This window comes from the organism of the source record quoted next, unplaced genomic scaffold (assembly GCF_019419815.1).
Source record: "Pyrus x bretschneideri cultivar Hongxiangsu unplaced genomic scaffold, Pyrus_bretschneideri_v1 Contig17, whole genome shotgun sequence".
NCBI lineage: Eukaryota > Viridiplantae > Streptophyta > Magnoliopsida > Rosales > Rosaceae > Pyrus > Pyrus x bretschneideri.
The window spans coordinates 1,702,301-1,712,957 of NW_025999468.1; the positions used below are offsets into that span (position 1 = coordinate 1,702,301).

Sequence of the window (10,657 nt, forward strand, 5' to 3'; positions counted from 1 at the left end):
CATTAATTTAGCTCCGCTCGGAGCTGTTGAGTCCATGATCGAACTTTTGAAGTAACTGTATTCCGTTCCACTTACTCCAGCCCTTAAAAATCATGGTTCCACAAGTGCCCCTAACTATGTATTTGAAAGCAACCTATTCCCCTTGAAGATGGATAGTTATCCAAAGACCATGCCTTTCGGAGTAGGTTGAAATACGCATCGTTTAGTCTTTTATCTTTTTATGGTGATTTGACTCTGAGGAGTAGTGGAGATGTTTCAAATTTAGACATGCAGTCTCAAGAATCATGGCAAAAAAATGGTAATGATGAAGAGCGTTGTGCGTGCACAATTTGCAAGGGGCGATCACTTGCATCTTTGAGTGACTTTAGTCTTCATATTCATCGATCTCAAAGAAAAACCCTTCAGATTCAACGGTGAGATCACTTGGTACTTTCTTTAGCCCTTTCATAGCTAAGGTTTTTTCCAGACCATCTCCATTTTTTTCTTCAGTATTATATCGTGAAGTCTCTTCTTTCACAACATGACCTTCTTTTCAAACATAGTTTTCATTTTTAAGCTTCGATGATTGAAATTCTCAAACTAGAAAACCATACATCTTTGCAAAAAATTATATTTTAATGAACAGTGCCATGCCATATATTATACCATCTCCAACTGAGGGGGCCAAAGGGTCATAGGCCAAACATAGCCCTTTGACAAAAAACACATCTCCAAACGAAGGGACCAAAGGGCCATAGGCCAAACATAGCCCCCTCTATAATTTATCATTTTAATTGAATTAATATGGTTAATTAAATTAAACTACCATATTAAAATAAGATTTTCGGACATATTTTGAGTGTCACTTGTTACCAAATGAATAAGTCTCCAGATTTCTTATCCTTATACAATCTCAATAATTTTCCGAATAGGATTGACACGTGTCGCTAATGTGAGTAACTCTCCAGATTTCTAGGATGGAATGATGAAAAGAATGTGAGAAATGGTGTAGGAATGGCTTAGGTATTCATAGGGAAAAAAAATTAGAATTAAAAAAAAAATCGTCCCAAAAAAAAAATCAAATTCTAATGGTAACCTGACGCTAGGTAGCCATTGGCATTCACATGGGCTGGGCTGGAGGGCTAGCTGGAAATGGCCAACCCGTTGGCCTGGTGGGTCCCACAACCCATTTGGCCTAGCCCTCGGTTGGAGACGGTTTTCATGTCATTTTGAGCTATTTTTAGCCTTTTGGCCGGGTCAGTTGGAGATGGCCTTACATGCTAGGAGGAAAGCTTGTCTCTCACAGATGGTTATACTTTTTTGTGCCCTATTCATGGACTTCGATAATAAACATGTGTTTTCACGAACTTTTTCTCATCCCTTGCTTCCTTGTTCCTAAAATAGAATTGTAATTTGACAATTTTTTCCAGAGGAAACGAACTTTTAGAGCAAATGAGTAAATAATGAAACACGAGTATTTATAAATAAATATTCCCTTCAAGATATCTATAGTACCACCTTCGGTCAGAGGGGGTGTTGGGCAGGAGCGAAAGGTGCAGTCGCACAAGGCCCCAAAATTTTGCCATCTAATATTATGTAATAATGTTCTATATTTAGAAAATTGCTCTTGTTAGATTTTAAAATCTCATTGAACTGCTTTTGATTATTTGTGAAGGTTATGTTTGCAACTTTTTTAATTATAATTAATGACATTTGTAAACTTTCAATCAATGAGTGCTAAAATTTGTTTTGATTTAAGTGATTGTTTTCTAATATCAATACATTGTTCTTCTTTTTTTCAAAAACTATCTTAAGGATGGGCCATTTTATAAAATTCGCACAGGGTCCTCGAAATCTCAAAGACGGCCCTGACTCCGGTACCAGGTATTAAATATTTGACTTAGTATGTTGGTATGAGATAAAAGTAGTCATACTCAAGGTCGGAGTTCAGAGCCACTCTCGGATGATTCTCGGATCGTACTTTTGACTATTCACTTGAATGATGTAGAGCTTAAGTTTAAATGTTATAACCTACAACCATTTTGTTTTGTGATAAGATCGAAGAACCACGACCTTCACCTACAGAAATTTAGAAACAATTTCAACATCCTTTCATTTGAGGATAATCTCTTTAAAATAAAGAACCAGCCGGTATAGCTTAGTTCTTTTTTTGTTTCATGGGCTAATGTTATATGCTTTCCTTTCATTAGCTGGCTGGCTAAAGTCTGACAGTAAAGCCTTTCACTGCGAGGAGGACCAAATGCTCAGGTCATCTATACCTAATAAGTTTTTAATTAATTAACTAATCATCCTAATTAATTAGGTCGGTTGGAATGATAAGCTCCCTCCTCCCAATGGTTGGGGTATATCTCCTACTCATGTAAATGTTCACCAAGTGTGCAGGTGACAATTTTGTAACTCTGTGTTTAAAGAATTATCACAATTTATGAATTTATTTTCAAGTTAGTGGTATTTTTCTTCTCAAGATTTAAATTTTAAAATTCAAAACAATACGAAGTTCTAATCCAACACGTATGTTATTATGGTTTCTTCAAAATAAAATGTTAACTGCAATGAACTTCAGCTGAGGGATCTCTTAATAACTTCAACAATCCAGCCGTCTATTATTTAGGTCTTTTCTTAAAATTCATTTTTCACTAAAAATTATTCAAATCAGAAATCATATCACCATTGAATTAAATGATGGTCACTAATTTTATTAACCGTTGTATTTGTGAATTTTCTTCCTACAATTAGATGTCTTAATAGTTTGAATTTGTTTGACTATTTGCAAATACAGGGTGTAGAAGGAGAAAAAAGAGTATGGAAATCACTTACCAATATTCATGGATCCCTCACTTATTCTGAGAGTCATTTTATCGCAAGTTCAGGTCTGATTTGTGGATTGACTCGAAAGAGAATGACGAGGAATACACCATTTCAAACCCAAACGAAAGTTGATCAAAACAGGATGCGCCAAAATTTTCTAGAACAAGGAGAGTGTGTTGGGTCCTCCCTAAACCACAATCCTGACTTCGTCATTGTCAAAAAGGGCTGATGTTAACTACATCATCGTCTTTGTTTCAATTTTATTTAAAATGGTTGTTTATTTAACATAAATTTATCAAGAACCAAAGCAAAAAAACATAGTCCAATTTCTTACATACTGATTTTAAAGGAAGATCATGCACTATTTCGAAGTATAGTTTCTCACTTTTTATTTCAATGAGAAAAAAGCAAGATGACATTTTGAGCCCTCTCATCCAAACACTAGAAGGTGAGACGTTTACCACCTTGGTCAAGGAGTAATATATATTATCTGAAAACCCAAAACATGGAAAACGACCTCAAATCTGGAAGCAATATTAAGATAACCTTATCCTAGCGATTAGTGATTATTTACCTTTCCTGCCAACGAGAAGGTCCCATGGTGGGCCCCATCTGAGTAGAGTTTCGAGTGGGACCCATTGCCACCGTCCTTTGAATTAAAGAAAAAAATTATAATAATGGCTCTTCAATTTTAATTCAATTAAAATAATGGTTTATCAATAAAAAAATGTGTGATCATTGGTACCTTAATTTATTAAAACGTGCAGTTATGATCAAAATGAGTCATGTTAAAAAAATCATTATTATAATTGAATTAAAATCAAGAGAGTATTGTTATAATTTAGTTAAAATTAAAGGATCTAAATTAGTTAAAATTTAAAAACTATTATTTTAATTAAGTTAAAATTTAAACATCATTGCTACAAAAGAAAGCAGTGTAAGCTAACCAACTAAACGAAAATCCAAAGTCTATCAACTATTCGCGATGGATACTACGACAACCGTTTTGGAGCAACGACGTCAGCGGACCTTATCGTATGTGTCGAGGAAATCGAGGTATGGGGAACCCGTCAGCTTGTGCAAATGACGTGTTGGCACAATCGTTTGCCAAAAGCATGAAGCTCGCACTAGGAGCTGACCACGTGGAGTGCACCTCATTTTGTAGGCATTTAGTGGCAGGGAACCCACATGTATTTTTAATACGGCGGGCCCAATTGGCAAGTATTTTTATTCTTACTTTGTTCTCTTTAACTCAAAACCAATGTTCTAAAAATCTCTATCTAACACCGCTTAAGCGTTAGACGGTTAGTCACCTCATCAATTAATACCTAAATGTTTGAAAATTAAGAAATGACACCTAGACCTATTGAAGCTCCCGTCTAAACCGCTTAGGCACCCGCCTACCCCGCCTAGACCCGTCTAAACATCCACCTAAATTATGACTCACTTAGACAAAAAATAGATAACTTTCATTTTGCATTTTATTTTTTCAATAAATTGTAAGGGACTTGTTGAATACTGACAAGAACACACATTATATACTTGTTCTCCATGCTTTCATTATGTTCCAATAGTTCATAATATATTTGTTACTCCATTTTGTAGTTTATGATGAAATCATATATATTTTAAGTATAAACAGATACTTATTTACACGAAATATAATAAATTTAATTAAATCAGCCTAGTCTGCCTAAACGTCCACCTAGACCCTGCCTAACCATCTAGGCATTAGGTCCCAACCTATCGGCCGACTAGCGCCTAACTTCTTTTAGAACCTTGCTCAAAAATATGTTTTCTGAAACTCATAATCTGCTCCATTTGCCCTTTGAAATTTGATTTTGATCCCTTACCCCCTAAAACTTCAAAGTCTCATCTATAAACTGAAACTTTGCTCTACATTACCATAAATCTGTTAGTTTCTTATGTAGATTTAATTTGGATGTCACAAACTACTCAATTTTGGTTTTTTTTTTTTTCATCTTTTCAAATTATTTTAAATTTATTATTTTTTTATTGTTCAGTATTAACACATAATAGAGATTTATAATCAAATTTATGCACATGTAGTAGTGTTATAGGTTCCACGTATGTTTTAGAAAGCGACTAAAAAAAAAAAAAGAGTTCACAAATAAAAATGAAATGAATTTTGAATTTTGAAAAGTAAAATGATAATTTTAAAATGATAGATAGCAAAGTAAAATCAAAATAGCGTTAAAAGGGAGAAACTAAAAATAAGGCAATAATAATGTACTTGCCGTCGCTATCCATGCACAAGATTCTTCTCCTCCTTTCACTCCCAGCGCATTTTCTCTCCCCCACCTAATAAAAAACGCTTTTCTGTTTGTTTCTCGGGAAAATTCTACACACTCTGTTTTTCTCAACCGCCCAGCTGAATTCCTCCCCCAATTCCAATTCCAGGTAATCCCTTCGCTACCTCTCTCACTTTCGGTTTCGTTTCAGTGCCCAATGCGGATTTCAGTTTATCTGTGAGTTTTCCGCAGTCGGAAATGGCGCAGTTTCAGAACGACGAGCTGGAGTACGTCGACGACTATTACGATGTCGTCGACTTTGATGACACCGACGCTTTTGCCGATAACCAGCTCCCGGGAGGCCACGATGCCGACTCGGACTTTGACGACGACGACTTCGATGAGGTCGTCTGCTCTGTTTCTTTGTAAAACTTTGGTAATGTTTTTTTTCCAGAAGAATTAAAAAATTTGGGGTTTTTGCAGAGCAAGGTGAAGACTGACACTTCAGCAATGGAAGCTCGAAATGGGAAGGACATCCAAGGGATTCCGTGGGAGAGGCTTAATTTTACCAGAGATAGGTACCGTGTGACCCGACTGAAGCAGTACAAGAACTACGAGAACCTCTCTCGGCCGCGCCAGGACCTTGAAAAGGTGTCGATTTTGTGCCATTCACTCTGTCTTTTGTGGAATTTGCATATGTTTTTGCTCTAGATTTTGATTAGATTAATTAGAATATGCTTGCTCGAATAATATAAAGAATTCCTTTTTGGTCTTAAAGACTTCACCTTTTGCAATATGTACCAAAATGATTGTTACCCATCATAGCATGGATACTATCCTCTATGTTTTTGCTCTAGGTTCTGATTAATTGGCTTTAGAATTGCATTGGTGCAGACCGGTGTAACCAAGTGGGCTAGATTAGCGTGATCCTTCTATTAGATTAATTAGAATATCGCTCGAATATATATATATATATATATATATATATATATATAAAAAGAATGCCTTGTTGGTCTTAAAGAATTCATCCTTACTTCTATTTTGATGCTTCCCTTCATGTTTGTGAATCTTCTGCCTTGACAGGAGTGTTTGCCAGTAGAGATGGGGAAGACCTTCTATGACTTTCACTATAATACAAGGATTGTGAAGTCCACAATTGTGCATTTCCAGGTAGAGATTTTGTTCTTGCTTCTCTAAACTCTTTGGAAATAGTTTTTCAAGAAATTTGTTTGTGAGTTTGTTGGACGCCAGGACATAAGAGTCTTTTGTTGTTGAGTTTGTTTAAGTTTTCTTTTCTCAAAACTTCATCCATATGTGGTGTTGAAATATTTACAGAACTTTCATCCACTGTGCAATCATATGCATAATTTAGTCCGTTCGCTACTATCAGTATTCATTGTTTCATGTAGTTCATTCCATCTTCCAAAAGTTATTGCTCGTCAAGATAATTTCCTCATTTTTGTCACTGAATATAGATGGCGTGTCATGTGCATAAAACTTATGATCCTTTTGAATTTTATGCCTTGTTGCTAGATATAAGCTTCTTCAATAGCTGTATTTTACTTTTAGTTATATGCATATCATTAATTCGTAGTTTTGCAGGTCTTACACAAATATGTTTTATCCTTTATGAAGGATATCTTAATTTATTTATCCTCTATGAAGGATATTTTAATTTATGATTGTCGTTATGTGCTCAACCATTCACTGGAAGGTATGGATTACATATTGTAGAATAACAGTTGAATCAATAACTAATACTGTAGGCAATATGTCACCATCTTGTTCACAAATTTGCTGTGTTTTTTCCATTTACGGTTGTCATAGGTTCTTGTTAGGCAAATACTATAATAGAAATTAAGTTGTACATACCGGTTTTACACGAGCTAGAATAACAGCTGAATCAATAACTAACCCCTAATTTCTGTAAGATTAAGAGTAGTTGTGAACACTTGCACCTACAACTCGCATACAATTTGAGGCTTGTGTTTCAGATTTAGCTAAACTAGGCCTCTTAAATTGCTGGATCTTACATCGTTAACCACAGTTACACATAATCTTTCACATATTTTTGTAATCGGTTCACTTTAATTTTGTACCTTCTGAATTTTCCTGTATGCGATTTCTTTTGCATATTAGTCGCATTTTGATTTATGGTGGTACATATTTTGCTTCTGTTGACTGTTGAATATATATCACATTAACCCATCTGTTGCATTTAGGACTGCTATTTCTCTCTTTATTTCAGCTTTTACAGCAGGGTGGACATTAGAGCTGCTGGCGCGACGTTGTTAATATGGTATGATAGGAAGATATTTGAGCATTAAGAGGCCTCTTAATAAGTCAATGAGTTCTGGTCATGAGGGGGCCGATTAACACAGTTCTTGCTTTCTTGGACTTCGAATTTTATTAGAATTTTTGAGGCATCCAGGGCCTTCAAATTTGCTTGTTTTTGACATATTTTTTTAACTGTCACCTGAAGTATATGGTGGTGTGGTACATCTGCTCTTTTATTTATGGATATTTGTTCATGATTCTGTCCATCTTTTTGTGACCTTAAAATGCCATTGGATTGGTCATGATCATTTTATTGTTCAGCCTTATGTGTGCTCTTTTCTTTGCTTTGAACATCGAAGAGTCATCATGTTGTTCCATTTACATGTGCTTTATTCCTGGTTGGATGCATTTGTCTTGTACTGGCGTTATCATTTTAATCTCCAATTTCTGTGCCTCATGAAGTGGATGGATGTAGTCTTAGCAAAGCGGAATACTGACCAAATTCCTTCATCATGTATCTAAAAAATTGCATAGCATAAATAATCTCATCATCTCTTCAGGCCACTAGAGTCAACTTTTTCACTGCTTGTGCGTCTAATTTTTTCATATAATCCTCTTGCAACGGTCTGGTACGAAACATTTTTTATTTTCGATTTCTTGGTTGGTGGTTTTCCCGGTCCATGAAAAGTAAAGACTATATTGCATGGTTTTTACATACTGGTCACTGACCTTAATGATTTTGGTTTTATAATTCTCTATTGTCTTATGGCTGGTTAAACCTTATATCTGTCGCAGCATTTTAACTGTTAGTTCATAATTGTCATCTAGCATACGCAGACGTATATTTGTTATAATCTTAGTTCTTGTTTTGGATTGTTGAATGTTGTTACTAAGTTACCTGTCAACTTGGTTTGTTTCTCCCCCCGCAGCTGAGGAATCTGTTATGGGCCACATCAAAGCACGATGTATACCTTATGCAGAACTTTTCAGTAATGCATTGGTCTTCTTTACTCAGGAGAGGCAAAGAAGTACTGAACGTAGCGAAACCAGTTGTGCCTACTGAGGTATGTAAAGGCTTGATCGATTCATCGCGCTTTATTGGAAAAAGGGCCAAAAGGCCATTCTAATGTCAAGGTTGTATATTCTCTCAGAAAAGACCTGGGTTGTTGGTTTGTCCACTCTCTAGAGTGCAAATAAGCACTATGGCTGTGAAGGAAAATTTATTGGTTGCTGGGGGATTCCAAGGTGAACTAATCTGCAAGGTATGGAAGTGCTCAAACAAATATTCCTTTGAGACTACTGAATCCATCATAGCCATTGTTTCTCTATTACTAACTCTCTTTTTTTCGTTTGTGCGGCCAGCACATTAATCAACCTGGAGTTGCTTTCTGCTCAAAATTAACCACAGATGAGAATGCCATCACAAATGCAGTGGACATTTTCCAAAACCCCACGTAAGTCATCCCGCCATTATCTGATATAGGTTGTTTGCCTTGAAGACCTATAACTGAACTTTCCTTGTGCAGTGGTTCAATGAGGGTAATGACTGCAAACAATGATGCTCAAGTTAGAGTTTTTGATGTCCAGAATTTCACTTGCCTCAACTGCTTCTCGTTCGATTGGTCCGTGAATGTGAGTACCCTCTTCTGAAACTGTTCCTTACGAGTGATTTGTCATTTTATATTTCTCATCTTAGCTTTTCTTGTTTATGATTCTTGGCAGAACACCTCTGTTAGTCCGGATGGTAAACTGGTTGCAGTACTCGGTGATAGCACGGACTGCTTGATTGGTGATGCTCAGTCTGGAAAAGTAAGTTGCATTGTCGCGGTGCGGCGTATTCATTTTGTGATTTATGCAAGTCATAAGCAAAGATCTGATGGTTTACCTACCTACTTGGCACAGGCTGTCGGAAGCCTCAAAGGTCATTTGGACTATTGCTTTTCCTCGGCGTGGCATCCGAACGGACAAATTTTGGCCACCGGGAATCAAGACACCACTTGCAGGTTATGGGACATAAGGAACCTCTCACAGTCCGTAGCCGTGTTAAAGGGAAGAATGGGAGCAATACGAGCCATAAAGTTCACTTCAGACGGTCGGTTCATGGCCATGGCTGAGCCGGCAGACTTTGTTCACATCCTCGATACGCAGTGTGGGTATGTCAAGGAACAGGAGATTGACCTGTTCGGTGAAATCGCCGGAATATCCTTTAGCCCGGACACAGAAGCTCTGTTTGTTGGGATCGCTGATCGGACATATGGTAGCGTGTTGGAGTTCGACAAGAGGCATCGTAACCAGTATCTGGAAGCAGTCTTCTAGTAAGAGTGCCTCCATGAAGTTGTTTCTTGAGCAAGCAGAAACGGAATAAAAGTAACTTCCGGGTTTTGTATAGCACATTTCAATCGCAAAATGTGGATTTATAAACGGTTCCTAGTTTAGTCAATCTTTCGTTCTTGCAATTCTTGGGCCATTGATATTTTTGTTTTCGGCTGCACGGGAGCAAACCCGAAAACAAGGAAACCAAGAGATCGTTCTAGGCCAAGCATTGGAAGTTTCGGTCTTTCAATGGATAAAAAAAGAGATACGTTTGAGTAGTTGGAATGTGTAATATGGCAGATTTTGAAACTTTGATGATCCGTTGAACAAAGTACAACAATTTCAAAACATGTGGATTATCCGAAGCTGCAGAAATACTCCACTAATTTAATAAAAATTGATTTAGAATTCAGGAGTTGGTTTGAAACAAATTTAATAAGAATTGATTAGTACACGGCTGTTGGTTTGAAGGTTTTAGCATTAGTTTAAGGACGGTTGAAGGTAGTTGGATTTAGAACGGTTGCCAAAACAGAAAACCATCTACTAACAAAATTTTACGATGCTCCGGAGTATCAGTATGTGATCGAACTTTTCTAAACTAATAGTAAATGGTGGCGCTTAGGCTCAAGATCTAGAAGATGCATCATCTTGACTTTATTTTCCCTTTCGTTGCAAAAGTGTCGAATGGAGGAAGGAAAAGTCCAAAGTTTAATTAGAGCATGTTTGAAACTGTTCTGAACAAACTTTTGGTCGTAGCTCGTAAGCACTCTTGTTGTAAGCGTCTCTATTACAAAAGCGTCGAAATTTTTACTGAAAATCCAAAGTGCTTCTTAAAGCAATTCTAGTCATTCTAAACTAGCAAGCGAAGGAATTTGGTCCGTATTCAAAAATATGATGTTAAGGCTGCTGCGGCTTTTCTGTTTAGATATCCTTTAGGACAAACTAAATTGAGTTTTATAAGTTAAAACGCGTGAGGCCACTCCATACTATGGTCTGATAGTATTTCT

General features: G+C 36.6%; 1 protein-coding gene across 4 annotated transcripts; it reads left to right on the forward strand.

The window, feature by feature from the left end:
- Positions 1-4,952: 4,952 nt before the first annotated feature.
- LOC103962214 (uncharacterized WD repeat-containing protein C2A9.03) lies at positions 4,953-9,793 on the forward strand. Of its 4 annotated transcripts, none has more exons than XM_009374891.3 (10): positions 4,953-5,229; positions 5,313-5,465; positions 5,544-5,711; positions 6,144-6,230; positions 8,267-8,401; positions 8,489-8,599; positions 8,700-8,791; positions 8,864-8,969; positions 9,060-9,146; positions 9,240-9,793. In XM_009374891.3, exons 2-10 carry the CDS (start codon positions 5,319-5,321, stop codon positions 9,651-9,653), a joined length of 1,347 nt encoding a protein of 448 aa, XP_009373166.2. In that variant the 5' UTR covers positions 4,953-5,229; positions 5,313-5,318; the 3' UTR covers positions 9,654-9,793. The 4 variants fall into 4 exon arrangements, with proteins under 4 accessions (XP_009373166.2, XP_048437272.1, XP_048437273.1 ...); XM_048581315.1 differs by having other exon boundaries at positions 4,956-5,220; positions 5,310-5,465; XM_048581316.1 differs by lacking the exons at positions 4,953-5,229; positions 5,313-5,465 and having other exon boundaries at positions 5,650-5,711; positions 6,144-7,359.
- Positions 9,794-10,657: the final 864 nt, after the last annotated feature.

Excerpts from the sequence above, each read along its gene's own strand:
- LOC103962214 (XM_009374891.3), top strand. The coding sequence starts at position 5,319 with ATGGCGCAGTTTCAGAACGACGAGCTGGAGTACGTCGACGACTATTAC. Across the intron at positions 5,466-5,543 it reads ACGACGACGACTTCGATGAG|AGCAAGGTGAAGACTGACAC; the intron begins GTCGTCTGCTCT and ends GGGTTTTTGCAG. Across the intron at positions 8,792-8,863 it reads GACATTTTCCAAAACCCCAC|TGGTTCAATGAGGGTAATGA; the intron begins GTAAGTCATCCC and ends TTCCTTGTGCAG.